The sequence below is a fragment of the Falco peregrinus genome, chromosome 5 (assembly GCF_023634155.1).
Source record: "Falco peregrinus isolate bFalPer1 chromosome 5, bFalPer1.pri, whole genome shotgun sequence".
In the NCBI taxonomy this organism is placed as follows: Eukaryota; Metazoa; Chordata; class Aves; order Falconiformes; family Falconidae; genus Falco; species Falco peregrinus.
In genome coordinates, this window is record NC_073725.1 from 42,586,713 (window position 1) to 42,605,669 (window position 18,957).

Here is an 18,957-nt window from a genome sequence, read left to right on the forward strand (position 1 = left end):
GTTTGTAGAGGTCAGAGGTCTACAAGGCCATGTATCTGGGGATAGATGGAAAGACAGTAATGGTAATAACAGTGTGACTGAGGGAATCAGTGTGACTGATGTAACCAACAAGCTGTGCTCAGCTCTGCTGATGGCTGCTGACTGCTACTAATCCATAGTATGGTGACATATAATAATGAATTACATACTCTATTGTCTACCTTACTGCTTTTTAATCAGTAAAACTCATGTTGCACTTGAGTCTGTTCCAGAACATCATATTTTTATTTGATATGAATGCAGTGACTCCCTGTTCATGTGAATGGGAAGCAGAATCATGTCACACATGCGTTATACGCATATTCTATATTAATCATTTGTTAGGCATTGTTTTGTTTTACAGATACTGAAACATTTTTAGTATATAATAAAGTCAACAAGCTCTGCCTTCAGGCATCTATCGCACAGTCAGTTAGAACTGCCGCTTGCCATCAAGACAATGAATCACAAAAATTCAGGTGGATCACTGATCATCAGCTTATGAGTGTGAAACTGAACCTATGCCTGGGGGTGCCATCAAAGAAGGATTGGGCCTTGATCACCCTGTATCCATGTAATCAAACGAGTGGGCTTCAGTGGTGGGAATGCAGAAATGAAAGCCTCCTTGCAATCCAAGGAGAGGATTTGTTTTTCAGTCCTGGCAATGAAGAATATGATAATGTTCTGTTGAAGAAGGGGCTGAGTGCAAAGAGTAAGTGGAAGATCTACGGGCCTGTGGATGTTTTATGTTCCCAGGGATATGAAGGTACAGAAAACTGATTCTTTCACCCTTTGCACTAACTTGTTTGTGAGTATTAGTGCGTTTTGGATCTTTGACTGTTCTGATTCCTTCAGTGATCATCAGAGTTTTATAAAATCAGTGTACTGAGGGAGTTAGCCTTGATTTTAACATAATATTTATGGACAAGTATGTATTATATAACATATATATAAATATATGTAAATAATACATGCTATATTGGTACAGACATTATAGTATGTCAGTGTTACAAGTAGTATAAGTATTACATATACTCTCTATGTTTTCTAAATGTATATGTTAGTATATACATACTCAGACTACATATGAGTATTCTCTAAAGTCACTATTGGTCACCATATTGTGTCACTACATCATTAATAGAGAGTGTAAACTCTTACAAGTTTCTTATACAGCAGCATGGAATCAAGAAAGTAGCACAATATGGGTGAGCTGAGAAAGGGCTGGAAGTACCAGTGCAGGTGGAGGAGGTGTGGCTTTCGTTTCAGCAGATGAGGATGCTCACAGAATAATGACAATTACCAGTGCCAGTATCTTTTTATGATTAGCTGAAGTCTGATTGCTCTGAAGGGCTTTCCCACGTTCAGAATGGACTTTCTAAAAACCACCTGACAGGATATTTGAAGAATTAAACTCCGAGCCTTGCATGTGGGAGCTGCTCCACTGCATGTGAGATACTTAAAACCAGAGATGGATTGTCTAAAGTGATGCTTACTTTCTCCAGGAAGTAGGACTTCTAAATATTGGTTCCTCCTCTTACACCTTTTATATAAAATCTTAACACTGTTTGAAACAGTAGTCTCTCAGGTTAGAGCTCTGGGGTCTTAGTAAGTTTGTAAAAGCACCTTGGTCAGAACAAAAATCTACACTCACCTGTGAAATGTTGCTTTACATCAGAACAGCACTGCTCTAAAACATGTGTCAGCAAGTTCAGTCTGGAAAAGTGCTGAAATGAGTTTTGTTGTTGTTATGGGAAAAGTAACATGGAAAGCACTTGAGCTGCAGTTCAGCCACTAGCACTGGCTTCACATTTTTCACAGTTTACATTCACTTATTATGTTCCATACTATATCGTTTTGCCTTCTCAGAGACCTTTACACTGCTAGGAAATGCTTTTGGGGCCCCCTGTGTGTTCCCTTTCATGTACAATAAGCAATGGTATGCTGAGTGCACGGCAGCTGGCCGGTTGGACGGCTGGCTCTGGTGTGCAACCACTGCAGACTATGACACGGACCAGCGATACGGATTTTGCCCATCAAAAGGTAAGTTACCTGTTTCCACGCAGTTCCCCTCAGTGTGGTATTGGCAAACCAGCACTAGCAGATCATTAATATCTTTATAATAATGCATAGTTTACAAGAATCTATTTTAGTATATGCTGTATTGCCACGTTCTGCAGCTCTCTACACAAGGAAGCAACATGTTGCATGAAGACGTGGAGAAAACTGTGATTGAAGAGTAATCTGGCATGTGGTTCCCACTAGTTGTGGGGGTGTTGCTGAGCAGCACGATAATTTTGAGCTCCTTGCTGTTTCTCAGCCAGAATGTGTGCTGTCACCATTGTACAACCCTTCTCTGAGGACCTCTGTTGCAATGGATGTGGGCACAAAAATGAGGGCTGTAGGAAGATTAATGATGAAAACATTTTAGTCTGCGTGATTCTCATGTGAATATATTTTTTATGTAGGTGGAACGTGCCTTTTTATCCATGCTATTAAGCCCTATTCCTATTGCCTGGGAAGCAGTATTTCCACCCCTTCTAACAACTGCCTTCCATCCCTGGTATTCCTCTACAACTTCAATCACTTTCTGAAAACTGCCTTCCACTTCTGTGGTCACTCTCCCCTCTATCTCCCTTTATGGCCTTGTTCTTGACAGGGGAGCTTTACGTTTTATGTGTTGAAGACTCCTTCTGACACTTCTCAGTTTTCCCTGATATTCCTCCCCGTCGGTCCTGTTCAACTTTACATCTTTTATTATTAAAATGCCCCTTTACACCAATTGACTAAAAATGTGCTTTTTGTGTGGTTCAAATTCATCGTCAAATATGCTTTCCAGGTTCCTACAAAGATGCAATGGACACTGAGTCCAAAAGACATGTGACATAGCATCAGTGAATAATTTTCAAAGCTTTTGAAAGCCAGTCCCAGCTCTTAGTTCTTTTTAAAATCCAGCTTCACACTGAGTTTTGGGAATACTCAAATATCTGATTCAATTTTTGTATTGTGCTTGATTGAGGAAGTGCAGTTCTTCAACGGACCAAAGATGCAAAAGTCTTCAGAAGAGGAGCTAATGTGGCTTAGCACCATTGAAGTGCCTGGGTCCTGAAGCTGTGTGACAGGCACTTCCAGAAGTCTTTGCAAGGGGAAGATTTATCTGACAACTATTTTGATGCTAGATTCAGGTCTAGAGCTGGTTCGCTGAGCTCTCAGAGGGAACCGCTGTCCAGAAAGAGGAGATGTTGCATAACTTTTTATAGATTGCACCTAGGATTTCTCCACAGCCTTGACTTTGTCCTTCTCCGTCCCACTCACAACATTTTCAGTGCTCTTGAAAGAACAGCAGAGGTGACATTCAATGAGAATGCCATGCATAACAAGAACCTGCAACTCATTTTCCTGTGGCGGAGTTACTATCCTCTCCAAAATATTTATTTTCTTCACAGATAAAGACACCACCTGGACTACAGATCTGTTAACAAATGTCCATTACCAAATAAACTCTGAATCTGCTCTCACATGGCATCAAGCCAGGAAGAGCTGTCAGCAGCAAAATGCGGAATTATTGAGTATTACAGATATTCATGAGCAAATATACCTTAAAGGTGAGGAAGTAAAGCAAACACTGACTTACATCCAGGATCTGTTCAGTCCATCATTACAGTTAAGGACTAATTAGTATGGTTTTGGCTAATGTCTATAGAACTAAATATGCATAAGTAAGTAAACAAAACCTTTTAGAATTTGCAAATTGATATCAAAATCATTGCCAAGTTTAAACAGAATTCAACACATTTCAGTGCCCTGAAAGTGTAACAGTTTGACTATTTAAAAACGTTATATTAAAAATTCCTTGGGTTTGGTTTGTGTTTGGTGTTTTGTTTTGGTTTTTTTTTTTTTTAAGATAAAAAAGATATTCTGAAAAGTAAATGGAAGTTTCCCTTTTGGTCAAAAGTAACCTTTAAAACAAATTGAAAACAAGAGAAAAAGAGATATTTTTATGCTAAAAGATGTTTTGTGTCAAATGCAGTTTGGCATCTGATTTCTTGAATTCATTTGACATACTGAAAAATATCAGTTATTCATAGATCCTAAACTGTGGCTCTACTTACCCATGTATTGATGAAGGAATGGTACTGAAGAAACTCTCTCCTGTTATTTTTAATGAATTTAACTTCTAAGAGCTTAATTATTATTGTTTATACTGACACTGTACCGATATTTCTACCTAAATAAATTCAATGTTATACAGAATTTAGTCTGTTCTACAGAAACATTTTCATTTTTGATATACTCTGTGGCACCTCCTCCGTGCTCATTTTGCATTAGGTGACAGAGTAAGAGAGGAGTTTTTTGTTTGTTTGCTTTTTACAGTAATCAAAGCTTCAGCGTGTGTCAGTTTATCAGATATTTCGGTGTCTAAAGATATTTGTAGTTAGATATTTAAGAACTGTAAGTCCTCCTAGAGACATTATTAGTGACTATTGCTAAACAAAAAAGTGGTTTATAAAGTCATTTATCTTTATTTGGTTACTTAGAGTTAACAGAAGGTACGGATTCTGCACTGTGGATTGGACTCAACAGACTGGACTTGAGGAGTGGATGGGGGTGGATTGGAGGCAGCCCGTTCCAGTACTTAAACTGGGCCCCAGGTATCTGTGCCTTTGATTCTGTATTTCAAAAGAAAAAATATACGTGCCTCAAATTCTGCAAAGCAGATTGTGTTAGCAGCGAGATATGCCACAAGGTATGTATTTTAGCTTTACTTGCTTTAGCTTTATAAAACCCTTTTTTCTATAGCCATATAAGCCAGAAACATCTCTGTATTGCAAAAATATTTTAGCTCTGAAAGCAATATTGTCTTTCGCAAAAATATACAGTCTTGCATTTCTTGTCTCTAGCAACAGAACTATGAGGGGGTTAGATGTTCGTATCCACGTAAATGATACTACATGTCATACAGACATTCCCACTACCAGAGATTTACCTCAGTTGCCAAAGCTGGGAAAGACGTTATCTTTGGGGCTCTCACTTCAGCCAGGAGTGACTTCTCCTGTGCACTTTAGACCTTAGCATTCTATTTGCCTTTCAGAAAAGTTCACTTTTTCTTTCTGTACCTTTCCCAAAGGAAGCCCCTCTCCAGAATCTGGAAAGCTCTGTGTGGTTTTGAATCCTGAAACAAAAGCTAAATGGCAAAATTGGGAATGTGATCAGAAACTTGGTTACATTTGTAAGAAAAGAAACTTTACCTTGGCTCCCTCAGGTATGTTGATAAATGGTGGTAATTACAAGTAGAAGCTGTTACCTGAATTGCTCGGCACTCACGTTGAAAGGGTGAGCAGAATAATTATGTTAGAAATAGCAACTATTTCTTGTGTAGTTGGTTTGCTTTTTTAAAACCACTGTACCCTTTCTAGGCTGATTTCCAGTCCCACAACACACAGAATGAAACAGGTAAAGGCAAAGAACATCCAACTTGTCCTGTCCATATTTTGTTAGTCAGGTCTTCCCTTTGAATACACACACTACAGAGCACAAAAAGGGAGAACAAGCCAAAAATTACTTTTTGGAAGAGGGACATTAATAAAAATAAGCCAAAGGTTGAAGATCGATATATTGCAAAGATAAGATATTTTAAGTTTATAAAGATTTTCCTGTTGGTGTTTCCATATATATATATGTCTAGTTCTAAATCTGTCTAGATGAGTTTTACTCTCTCAATGTACTTACCTTTTAAAATTCATAAGCATTCCCTGGTAGGTGCAGATAATTTTTGATTTCTTTTATCTGACAAGTAAGTACTACGTAATACAGAAGCTGTTAAAATTGATACATTACTGTATTTGTTACAGACATTTGACTATTTAAGAATGATAGAATTTGTATTAAATAACATTTGTATTAAAAAAACTTTCCTTTTCCAAGCTAAAAAATACCAGATTTAAAATCATATTTATGTTTATTATGTTTTGTGTGTGTCATTTCCTTATAATAAGAATTTGCAAAGAAAATTCTTAGTTCAGAATTTTTGCACAGAATAAGTGAAAGTATTTTCAGTTTCATGTGCCTTGTATGACATTTGAACCCCTCTAAACCATTGGTACTTGTTCCTAGGTGACTTTGGGGCTGCTGTTTGTCCAGATGGTTGGGTACCGTATGTAGATCACTGTTACAAGATCTTCAGGGAGACCAAAGGATGGGAAGAAGCTTTGACCTCTTGTCAGAAGGAAGGGAGTCACCTGGCCAGCATCCAAAGCCTCGAGGAGCACAGCTTTGTGCTGTCTCAGCTTGGGTACAGTGAGTGTTTCCAGAGGGGCTTTTGCCTTTGTCAGCATGTAAGAAGCACCAGCCTGCTGAATTGAGATGTAGGAATTGTATTCACATGAACTACTGCAGTCAGAGACGTGCAAGGAGCTAGAGGCATTAGGCTGGTGCAGTGCTTTCCTTTCTGCTTCAAAGCAAATGCCTCCTTCCCTGCTGGGACTTGCAGATTTACTTAACTGTCTTGACTTGTGCTTTGTTTTGCATGAGGGTAGGGCATCTGTCATCCCAGTGAGAAGCTTTCTCAGTGAAAGGATTAAGAAATGTAAGTTCCACTTTGAAATAGCAGTTTTTATTGAAGACTAACATATTTGTACTGCTTTCTGTGCATTTGAGGAACTTACAGCGTGGGTTTACGATGAGTTCTCCACATCTTGTGGTTAACCAGCACCCAGACCAGTAAGTTCACAGGTCTCTGCAGAAGTGATGAAAGAAACCTACTAAAGAAAAGTTTAGGTCTCCACACTGCTAGGTGGAAAAGATCAGCTGAGCTATTCAAGGTGGTTCCCAGGCAGCAAGCTGTGGAATTGCCTGGGTTGCCTAAAGAGCTGTGAGTACAGGTCATTGGATCTAGCATGTCAGTGAGGTCTCACCATGGCCTTTTTAATGTCCTGGCAGAAACATGAGGAGTCTGTAGACGCGTTGCTACTTTTTACTCTTGTTAGCTATTTGCCTTTCCATTCCCCGCCCCCCCCCATGCTTAGAGGTAGTGAAAATTCTTACTGAACTACTGAAAAAGTGAAAGATATTCAAGACAGAAAAGTTCTTTCTTCGGCAAGAGTCATTTGTCTGCTTAGTGTTCAACTATACAAGGAGATATTTTTGGATTCTTATATTTTTGATTCTGGTATCGTACCCCAGCTTAGTGACTACTGAAGAAACCGAGAACATCCTTCCCTATCTATCTTTCCCATGTTTGTGAATGCTGCCTAAATTTGCCTTTCATTTCCCTTGCTGTCCTTGTATTAAGAATGCCTAAAACCGTAGGATCGTGCACTGGTTGAGGCCAGAAGGAACCCTGGAGGTCGTTTGGTCCAGCCTCAACCTGGAGCAAAGCCAGCCTCAAAGTTAGATCTGGCTGCTGACAGCCTTCCCCTTTTTTTGGTTTTGGATGTTGTTGAAACTCCGATTTTACTTCTTGCCTAAAAAATTGTTGTAGGGCTGGGAGGCTAGGCTTAGCGGGTTTTTCCTTTTTTATTTTGTTGAAAGAAACTTGAAACATTCACACTTCAAGTTAGATTAAAATAGTATTTTAAAATCTGACCAGTGCAACAGAACCTAAAAAGTAACTACTAATGCAGTTCTATCATACCACCATAGTGTAGTAGCATTAGGCTGGTAATTTGCTCTTCTCCCACTGCTATGAGGAAAGGAAGCAAAATTTTTTGATCCAGTGCAGGCATTTCATTACAGCCTAATTTTCCAAAACATGCTTTCTTTATTCTAATATCTATGTGAAAAATATTAATTTATGAAATGAACATGCAACACAGCAAATAATCTTGTTTCATAAATTTACGGAAGGGATTGTATGTTCTAGAGCTCGAGGGTGCTGTGAAAAGAATGCAGTGCCATAAGAGGTCTTTTCTAATTCTGTGGTTCCGTGTTTCAGAGCCAACAGACAAGCTGTGGATTGGGCTGAACGATCATAAGGTTCAAATGTATTTTGAATGGAGTGATGGTACACCAGTGACATACACAAAATGGCACCTGGGGGAGCCATCCACCACAAACAACAGGCCAGAAGATTGTGTACTGATCAAGGGCCAGGTAAAATTATTCAATGTATGTTTTACTTTAATATTGAAACTAACGTTTTAATAAAAGAATTATGAACCTGCTATTTCAGCAACTGGCTAGGGCCAGAAAAAGGGATGTGGGGACAAAGTATGAGATTAAATATGAACTTTCATTAAAAAAGTAAGAAAAAATAAAATGAAAGTATTACTGCATCACAGATGAAATTTCCTCTAAGTTCATCTGAAAGACAGCGATGAATATATTAGGACTATAAAACAAGTCTCTGACTGTAGTTTGAGCATGTTCTGCTCCTTCCCCTCTGGCAGTGATGGTGGCATGTGGGGATCCCTGCCGCCTCCTTTGTGCCTGCTCATCTGCCCATCCCTGTGTGGCACAACTGCCTGTGCAGGGCCCTGCATAACAGGTCTGGTAACCAGCTCCCTGCACCCTCATCCCTTCTTACCACTACCAGTTGTAGCTGTACTATAGACCAGTCTGTTTCACTAAATGTGAGAAGATTTATTTTTGTTATCAACTAAGGGAATTGGATAAGGAAAAAGAAAATACTTCTGTTTCAAAATGAAAGGAGGAAGAAAATTAATAGCTTTCATTATAAAGAAAGAAACTGCTTTGTATTATTCATCTTATTCTTATTGTTACTACATCCTTTTTCCTGCCACAGGATGGCTATTGGGCAGACTATGACTGTGAGAAGAAAGCTGGTTACATTTGTAAAAGAAAACCTGTATCACAAATAGCTGGAGAAAAGGAAATTACTGATACAGGTTGCAAAAAAGTAAGTATATAAGAATGGACCACCAATTTCCCAGATTGAATAAGTACCTTGTCTGACAATCATCTAGAATTATTTGAATTATTTATGTTATTTACATATAGATTTTTGTCTTTATTCTGAAGTTTCTCTCTGTCTCCCAGTTTCTTTAAACGTTAGAAAGCCACTTGCAGAAATCACTGAAGAAGGGATCTGTAATTTCACTGCAAATGGTTTCTGATTCATAATATTCACGATTATTGTGCTTCATTCATTTCAGAATGGTATAGCTCACTTAATACATGTTATCACAACTATTTAAAAGTTATATAGACATCCTGAAATCATGTTATAGGGCTGGAGAAGATATGGGACCTACTGCTATTTTATTGGGCATGTTCCAGCAACATTTTCAGAAGCAAATACCACTTGTGAAGGAGAAGAAGCTTACCTAGCCACAGTTGAAAGCAGGTATGATAATACCTTTTCCTTGGCTTTTAAATAGGTAAAGGTTGCATGTTCTGAAATATTCCTAGAACTACAAAATCTAACACAGTGTCAAACAGCCACTTACAGATGAGGTCTCTAGTTCAACAAAGTATTGCTTTTGTTCTTTGAGCTACAGAGAGTTGAAATCCTATTGTAAGGTCTTCTCCCCCAATCTGACGTAAGGAGAAGGAGAAAAGAATTCATCAGCAGATTAGACAAGTAAGATTTGGATAAATGAATTTGTTTTCGTTTGTGTCTTTACGATTCCTTCTACAGGTATGAACAAGCCTATCTGACTAGCCTTGTTGGGCTGAGGCCTGAGAAATATTTCTGGCTTGGTCTCGGTGACATGGAGGACCAAGGCACTTTTAGGTGGGCCAATGGTGAAGCTCTCTCCTTCACACACTGGAATGCAGCAATGCCTGGTAGGTGCCGTAACAGTGGATGGGAGGTGGTCTCTGAGGTCATGGTCCCTCCTTGGGTTTGCATTGGTAATGTCCTCTGAATTTTACACTTTAAGCCTTCAGTATATTTTACAAGAACTGGCACTTCTCAAACCCCATCTTTTAATTTCAAAGGGAACAGTTTGAGCTGCAGTTTTATTATATATATATATAATTTTATATAATATAAATGTATATTATTTTATTTATTTATTTATATAGGACATCTGACTATATTTATCTGTAAGATTAACATTTTGTCTCATCTTCACAAAGAGATTAGCAGGAGTTACAGGCAGGTCCTAGGACTATTCCATACTCATCCCTCTAGTAGAAAAGTTAGCCTGGGAGAAGAGTCTGAAACAGAGTGATTGTAATAAGGATTTAAAATGACAATTACAAAATCTCAGTACCAAAAATGATCATGCCATCATTTTCCATACTTGTGATGCTAAGAATGCATTCACAGGATCATACTGTGCACAGGCACAGAAAACAAGATTTCAAAATGCCATGAGGGAATCTGCTTTCCCCAAGATATACCACATCCCTCCTAGTGATCATTTGTCTGAAAAAATTCTCAGAAATCTTCAGCGAGGTTATAACATGCAAAACAAAATTTTTATGAAAATGGTAAAAGAGTAATAAAATTTCTGTAAATGCCATGAGAAGAAAGCTTGCCAGGGAGTCTCTGCTGCCAGCAGATGATCGGAGTATAAAGTGTGCACTTGTAGATTTGTCTGGAACAGTGGAAAAATGAGTTTCCCTGCACCTGTGTTCGCTGAGGAAGAAACTGTGTTTTCTGTGCTGCAAAGTTTCTTTGTGAGGGTATGACTGGAAAGTCTATTTCAGGCTGAAATAGCAGGAGAGTAGATTATGATGATCTGAAGAAAAGCATTTCAGGACTAAGCATAGATGCAAAAGCATCCAAATTGTAAAGGTTACATGAAGTGTAATGTGTACCTAACTACCTGCTTACCTGCTAAAACTGCCTTGACAGCTAAGGGGTGAAAAAAGGCAAATTTGATGCCAACATTTAAAATGATTCCAGGGAACTGTGGGCAAAACCAGACCAATGAGTCATTGCTAAATTGGTTGAATCTGTAATAAAGAATAGAATAAAGAAGACATAGTGGGAACAATACATAAAATTGCTTGTGTAAAGGGAGGTTATGCTCTCAGGTCTCCTGGAGCTCCCCACAGGAGCCAAAAGCATATGAATAAGGGAAATCTAGTTAGTGTGGTCTATCTCAATCACCAAAAGCTTTTGAGCTAATCTGACATGACACAGGAAACCTCCTACATGATTAAAAATTTTGGTTAAAAGGCAGGGAATGGAAGGTGATGTTTTTGACTGGGGAAGAACATTCACCAGTAGAGTCCCATAATGATCTGTGCAAAAGCCCAAGATGTTAAACATAATTACAGACAATCTGGAAAAGGTGAAATAGTGAGGTGACAAGATTTGCTGATGATACTAAATTATTTCTGATAGTGAAGATGTGCCTGTGAGAAAACACAGGATGATCTCAGGAGAATGACGGAGCATGATCATTAAAATGGCAGGTGAACTTTGATGCAGGTAAAGTGATGCTCGCAGGAGCGAACATGTATCTTGACATGACATAAAGTGATGGACTTAGAGTTGACCATTTCTGGAGTCAGTTCTTGGCACCATGATAGACAGGTCCATTAAAACATCAGGTCTGTGCTCCACAGGAATCAAAAAGTAGCCAAAATTTTAGGAATGCTTAGGAAATTAAGAAAGAACACAAATAAGCCATTGTATAAACCCAGTGGGTGCATTTGACTGCATTTTGTGTGATGAACGCAACCTGCAGTTCCCTCTGAGAGAATACACTAAAGTTACAGCGAACATCATGGGATAAGCTTCATCGTGTCTGGGTTGAGGTTTGTACACCTGCCTTATGTATGCACTAAGGGTTTTGTTTCTATCTATATTAGTGACCGAGGTTATGCTGCCTGATATAAAACAGACTTAATGTAAGTAGAATGAGGTCTTCACTTGAAAATACAGGGTTTCACTGTAAAAAACCCCGCACAAATCAATTCATTTTCTAACATAGAATTAATTATGCAGGATATAGCACATAAAAAAAGCAGGATCCCAAACTGATCATGACCTCCTCAAACAGAAAACATTACTTTTGTCTGTGTGAAAAACACCTAAACTCTCCAACTCTCCTATCCAAGTGTTACAGTACAGCAAGAAGCAAATGGTTGCTGCTCAAAGATTTTAAGTAAGAAATAAACAATTCAGTCTGTATAAAATATCCAATGTGTTTTTTGTTTCTCACAAAGGAAGTAATCCAGGATGTGTAGCCATGAGAACTGGGACTGCAGCTGGATTATGGGATGTTCTTGACTGTGAGACAAAGCAAAATTACATATGTAAGCAGTGGGCAGAGAATGCAACATCTCCACCTATTCCAACTACAGCTCCGGTCCCCACATGTCCTGAAGGTTGGGTATCAAACAACCATGGTAGTTCCTGTTTTAAAGTAAGTGCCTAAATAGTTGAAAGAAGTTTGAACTGCTCAGCTGGGAGGGATGAGGGGCGGAGAGGGGAAAGAAAGAAAAAGGAAGTGACATCTTCATTTTGCAATATGTGAGACTGGAAAATAGCAAAAAAACCCCAAACAAAACACCACAGACATCTCAGGGGATAATCTATAAAAGGGGAGAAACTAAGGAAGAAAGATGAGGTTGTGAGGTTGAAGGGACTGGCTGGACACAATGGGAGGAAGAAGGACACAGGAAAGAAAATGAAGTTTGTGTCCTAGGGGTTGAATGAATTGGAGCAGAAAATGGAAGAAAAGGGATATAAATACCAAGTCCCTAGAAAGACATAAAGAAAAGAGAAAAAAGAAGAAACAAGATTAAAATTGAGAGAACAATGTGAAAATGCTGTATTAAACAGCAGAAGCAGCAAAGCTTGGATGTTAGTATGGCTCTTTATATCAGTTGTGATCACTAGGTTGTGCAAAGATCCCATATTTCTCTGAGGTGTGTGAGATTTCAGGGAACAAAGTAGAGAAGCAGTGAGGTGTATCCATAAGCAGCACAATGCCTAAGGCTGGACCTGGCAAAGATAATCACACTGTTCCTCAAACTAAAGCATAAGTCACATTAAAGATTTATTAAACCAATGTTTATGAAGGACATGAGAGAGCTTCTTTTGCAAAGCTAGAGATAACTCGTATTTGAAGTACAATCAGTTATGTCTGAGCAGGCATACAAAAGAACTTCGTACAAGAAAGGAGGGTAATGTGCAAACATTGATTTGGGATCATGCAGAATAGAAATGTGCTAGGTAAGTGTGAGATAATATTTCTTACCCCTTCATTAAATTAATGAGTCCTGGTTTTATGATGTTGTTGTTTTTTTTTTTTTTCATTTCTTTCAAACTCAGCTGGAATGCTATTTACTGGGGTTCCTTTATCCCCAAATCATCATTTTTAGATTTGGTCAGACTTGTGCTTATTCTTTGAACTACCAAAATGTTAGACATCATGTTGCAAATGTAAAGTGAGAGTTGTAAACCACCACAAGGTCATTCTATTGCCTGTATCTTCAGTCTCCTCCTAGGCCACCTTGACTCTCCACCACAAACCCTCTTCTGCCTTCATCCTAAAGATGGTCTGGGCCCTCCCCTAGGTAAAACAAGTTCAAGAGAATTGTATTCCTTTCTAGCAATTCCTTCCTTTTGTTTGCCACTGCTACAATAACTAGCTAGACAACTCTAGTGCAAAAAATTTATGAACAGAGTAATTCATGCTATTTCTCTTACGGATTTTTACTTGGCTGTATGAAACACCATTTATGGGTAAGCAAGACTACAGTTCTTCATTTTATTATGAAATATATAGTATATTTTAAAGTAATTTCTCCATAGTGTTTTTGCAGATCAAATATTGAAAAGAAATCATGGCTTGAAGCTCGAGATTTTTGTAGACATATAGGAGGGGACCTTGTCACCATTAACAGTAAAGAGGAGATACCATTACTAAGACAAGCATTGTAGTGAGTATCTGCTATATGTTTATCTTACCAGATTTAAGAGATGTTTCATATGAACTGTTATGAAGTTTTTAGATAATGTAGTGGTTTGACCCTGGCTGAATGCCAGGTGCCTGCCAAAACCACTCTGTCACTCCCCTCCTCAACCGGACAGGGAAGAAAAAAATATAACAAAAAGCTTGCGGGTTGAGATAAGGACAGAGAGATTACTCAGGAATTACTGTCATGGGCAAAAGAGACTCGACTTGGGGAAAATCAGATTAATTTATGACCATCCAGATCAGAAAAAACACCTTCCCCCCACCCCTCCCTTCTTCCCACACTTAACTTAATTCTTAATTTCTCTACCTTTTCCCCCTGAGCGGTGCAGGTGGATGGGGGATGGGGGTTTGTCCTGGTTTCAGCTGGGATGGACTTAATTATCGTCTTAGGATTAGTGTGGTGCTCTGTTTTGGCTTTGTGAGGCTTTTCAGTTCCTCAGGCCTTGCCAGCAAAAAAGGCCGGAGGGGCACAAGGAATTGGGAAGGGGACACACCAGGTCAGCTGGCCCTAACTAGTCAAAGAGGTGTTCCATACCATGGGATGCCATGCCTGGTATATACCTGGGGGGTTGGCGGGGCAGGCAGGTCATTGTTCTAGCTGGGTATCGGTCAGCGAATGGTGAGCAGTTGCATTGTGCACCATGTGTTCCTTGCTTCCTTTCCCTCTGGATTTCATTTTTTCCCGTCCCCTTTTCATTATAACTGTTATTGTCATAATTGTTGTTATTGTTCTTTCTTTTTTATTCTATTTCAATTATTAAATTGTTCTTATCTCAACCCTCAAGTTTTACATTCCTTTCCAACTCTCCTCCCAACCCCTCTGGGTGAGGGGGGAGTGAGCCAGTGGCTCTGTGGCACTTGGTTACCAGCTGGGGTTAAACTGCCACAGGGTTATGGTCAGTTCATCACAGCTGTCTCTGCTGCTCCTTCCTCCTCACACTCTTCCCCCTGCTTCAATGTAGGGTCGCTTCCACGGGAGACAGTTCTCCATGAACTTCTCCAATATGAGTCCTTCCTACAGGGTGCAGTCCTTCAGGAACAGGCTGCTCCAGCGTAGGTCCCCTGTGGGGTCACAAGTCCTGCCAGCAAACCTGCTCTAGCATGGACTCCTCTCTCCACGAGTCCCCAAGTCCTGCCAGCAAACTTCAGAATGAGCTTCCCATGTGTCACAGCCTCCTTTGGGCATCCACCTGCTCCAGAGTGGGGTCCTCCATGGGCCGCAGGTCAATGTCTGCTCCACTATGGACCTCCCTGGGCTGAGGGGCACAGCCTGCCTCACCCTGGGCTTCGCCAGGGGCTGCCGGGGAATCTCTGCTCCGGCACCTGGAGCTCCTCCTGCCTCCTTCTGCACTGACCTGGTGTCTGCAGTTGTTGCTCTCACATGTTCTCACTCCTCTCTCTCACTGGTGCAGATTTCACCCCCCACCCCCCACCCCCCCCCTTCTTAATATACTATCACAGAGGTGCTACCACTGTCACTGATGGGCTCAGCCTTGGCCAGTGGCGGGGCCCCCCTTGGAGCTGGCTGGCATTGGCTCCATTGGACATGGGGGAAGCTTCTGGCATCTTCTCACAGAAGCCACCTCTGTACTCCCCCCAGCACCAAAACCTTGCCAGAAAAACCACTGCAGATGATTTCTGAAACATACAGATTCCTCAAAACCCCCAAAACACATGAAACTTTGACATTTTATCTACTAACGAATTGTATCTACTCATTAACAGTTTAATGAAAAAAGAGTGGTTTATATCCAACAAATAATAATAAAAAAACCTCACAACCCCCCGATATTGTGATTACTAGATATGATTTAGAAATGCATGAAATTGTGGGGTGTGGTATTTTAAGTAGTGTAGAAGACATGATCAATCTATTTACTTTTAACTCAGCTTGAAGTAGTCAATGCTGAGACCATTTTCTGAGTCTGTGAAGGCCTTCCCTAAGGAAACAGAACATAGAGGAAATACAGGATCACTACTGCTAATAAGTCTGATATATAAGCCGTTGCCACTGAAATACTAGATATTTCTATGACAAACATATGCACCTGTATGCCCTTCATCAAAGGTAATAGGATAATTATTACAACTTCACTGCACTATCCGATGTGCTCTGGAAAGTTTAATGATGTTTTATGGAAGTTTTCTGTGTTGATGTTTACACACTGCTCTGCCTTGTAATTTTTGTTAGTGCCGTTTCCTGTGCCTTTCAAAAAGTTTGGCTCGGTATATATTCCTTGAATCCAGATGAAGGACTTGCCTGGAGTGACGGCTCTCCAGTGAGTATTTTATTTTTTCATCAAATTTGTTTTCTTAAAATGCTTTGTTGTTTGTACAAGTACTTTTCAGGTTTTTACTGTTACCCTTGTCAAAGAAAACACTAATCCTGCAAATAGTGACATGGCTGTTAACCTGTACTACCATGACTAAAATCACGGTAACACATTTGAATACATGGAAACTATCTGTATCTCATCAGGATCTGTAGCTTTCCGCACAACACTCCAGCATATTTTCTTTTCCAAGAATATAATATGAACACATAATGTCAGAACATAAAAATTCGTCACACAGGATCTTATATCCTGTCTCTGGCAGTGGCCAGAAGCATCTTAAGAGCTAATCAAACAGCAAGCATATTTCCCAGTATACTTTAGCATCCCCAGTGATGGCTCAGGGTTTTTCAGAACTGGAGCTCAGATCTGTAATCTTAATTTATTTATTTCCATGAATTTATCCAGTTGTCTCTTGAGCCAATATAAATATCCACAGATGTGTAAAAAGTTCCTGCAGGATTCTACTGCTTATTGCCTTCCCTTTACTCCTGCCCTCTGTTCCCTATTTTTTAACCCAAGTAAAGACCTTGCCTCTTATTTGGTTGCACATTAGTTTCTGTAAAAGTTTTGGGAGGTGATCTTATCAAGAACTTTTTGAAAATCCCAAGGAGGTTATATCAAATGGTTCTCCCTTCCCATTTGGATGTTTCTTCAGAGGTAACTCCACTAGGTTTGTAGGACATGACAGCCCTCCCAAAAGCCACACTCCCACTCACTAACCACAGGGAAGGGAAGATGCGAATGCTGAATTGATGCGTGATGTGGTCTCTGCCACTGGACAGCTGTTGGACAATGTAATTTTGGACCAGGCCACAGTTGATGAATTGAAAACTAACTTGTCTGCACATGATTAGCATGAGTGGAATGGTGGTGAAGTTCATAGGTAGGTGAAGTTCACTAGAAACACTCCATTTGCCTGTTTTGATTCTGGCTGTGTTTGGGGCTGTCGTGCTTTAACCCCAGCTGGTAACTAAGTACCACGCAGCTGCTCGCTTGCTCCCACCCCACAGCAGAATGGGGAAGAGAATCAGGGAACAGGTAAAACTCAAGGGTTGAGATAAGAACAATTTATTAATTGAAAGAAAATAAATAATAATCATGAAAAGGAGAGAGGAGAGGAATAAAATCCAAAAAGAAGGGGGAAAAAACCCAAGTGATGCACAATGCAATTGCTCAGCACTTGCTGAGTGATGCCCAGCCAGTCCCTGAGCAGCCATTGGCAGGCCCTGGCCAAGTCGCCCCAGTTCATATACTGATCATGATGTTCTATGGTATGGAATATCCCTTTGGACAGTGCAGGCCAGCTGTCCTGGCTGTGTCCCCTCCCAATTCTTGTGTCCCTCCAGCCCTCTCACTGACAGAGTCTGAGAAACTGAAAAGTCCCTGGCTTAGTATAAACATTACTTAGCAACAACTGAAAACATTACTGTTATCAACACTATTCTCCTACTAAATCCAAAATACAGCACTGTACCACCTACTAGGAAGAAAAAATAACTCTATCCCAGCCAAAACCAGGACAAATGTGTGAAGCACAAAGAGGAAAAGCCCTCCATGGCCAGACAGCCTCATCTGATCACTGACATCATTTCCCAACTGTAAAATTCTTGTATCTATTGCTTTCCTTACATTTGCACCTCTTTTTAGTCAGAGACAGAATCTTTCAGACAAAACCTGTTTGTTTCTGTTTGCCAATATAGAGTACAACTACTGAAATGGATAAGAAGAGTAACAGAGATGATTTCTTCTATAGGTTAGGTACACAAACTGGGATGATGATTCAAGAAATTCAGAAGGACGCAAGTTGTGTGGCGCAGTCAATGGTGTGACTTATTCTAAACGATGGTTTCTTTCGGTCTGTGAAGTGCAGCTTAACTGGATTTGTCAAATAAAAAAAGGTAGATTTATTCTCTAAGCAAGAAGCTTAAACAACATTCTAAGTATTTGCTTTCTAATGTAAATTGCTGGAGAAAGACACAAAATTTTGAAGAACTACTTTTTCCAAATGGACATCAAGAACATTGGTTAACATAATATAGGCCAGGATTTTTCAATGATAGATGATAAGAATAAATAAATCTTTTTCTTCATGTAAATTAAGATGTATAAAGAAACTATGTGTTTGCAAAGGTTTCACAGATTGCAAACTTCTTGAAAATTAAGTCGTTTTTGTAACATAGGAAGTAAGGAATGGTGAATCATTACAATACTGTTTTTTACACTAACATAAGTAAAGCTAAAACCCAAATATGATATGTTTGTACACCAAAGATTTAGTGGTGCTCCAAGTTTTCCTTTAACATTATTCAGGATTTAACTGCTTTTAGAAAACCAAACGTTCAAAACAGTGGCATTTCTTTTTCTATCAGAACCGGAAATAACTCACAGAATATATAGTCATATTTCCTTTTGCTTACAAATATTTAGGTCTGAGACAATTTTTTTATAGAGCTAAAGTAAATCTAATGGAAATTTTCTCCCTCTCAATAAAAAGACCCCTCTAGAGGATTATGGAATGATGAATCAGTAAAGGTACTGCAAAACCAAGGCTTAAAGTGTTTTGAGTAAATCTACTGTGACTTAGAGACTGAAAGAGCAGTTTTCCCTTGTTGTGCTCTGTGCAGGAATGTGATCCAGCCAAAGCTATGACTTTCCTGATGTGAAGCACAGCTTATGATACAAAATTATAAGTAGATGACCACGCATATTACGTAATGTGTATATCTGCATAATGTGCAGCAGGCTTAACCACAATT

General features: G+C 39.5%; 1 protein-coding gene across 1 annotated transcript in view; it reads left to right on the forward strand.

Annotated features, from left to right (window-relative positions):
- LOC101921480 (macrophage mannose receptor 1) overlaps positions 1-18,957 on the forward strand; it is a 37,628-nt gene that overhangs the window by 1,620 nt on the left and 17,051 nt on the right. The window contains exons 2-15 of the mRNA XM_027777263.2: positions 383-784; positions 1,888-2,061; positions 3,465-3,623; positions 4,557-4,670; positions 5,147-5,281; positions 6,133-6,315; positions 7,952-8,109; positions 8,762-8,875; positions 9,207-9,322; positions 9,617-9,765; positions 12,106-12,305; positions 13,700-13,827; positions 16,057-16,144; positions 17,955-18,099. Of these exons, the coding sequence (XP_027633064.2) occupies positions 383-784; positions 1,888-2,061; positions 3,465-3,623; positions 4,557-4,670; positions 5,147-5,281; positions 6,133-6,315; positions 7,952-8,109; positions 8,762-8,875; positions 9,207-9,322; positions 9,617-9,765; positions 12,106-12,305; positions 13,700-13,827; positions 16,057-16,144; positions 17,955-18,099 (2,265 nt within the window). The remainder of the gene's footprint in view (positions 1-382; positions 785-1,887; positions 2,062-3,464; positions 3,624-4,556; positions 4,671-5,146; positions 5,282-6,132; positions 6,316-7,951; positions 8,110-8,761; positions 8,876-9,206; positions 9,323-9,616; positions 9,766-12,105; positions 12,306-13,699; positions 13,828-16,056; positions 16,145-17,954; positions 18,100-18,957) is intronic.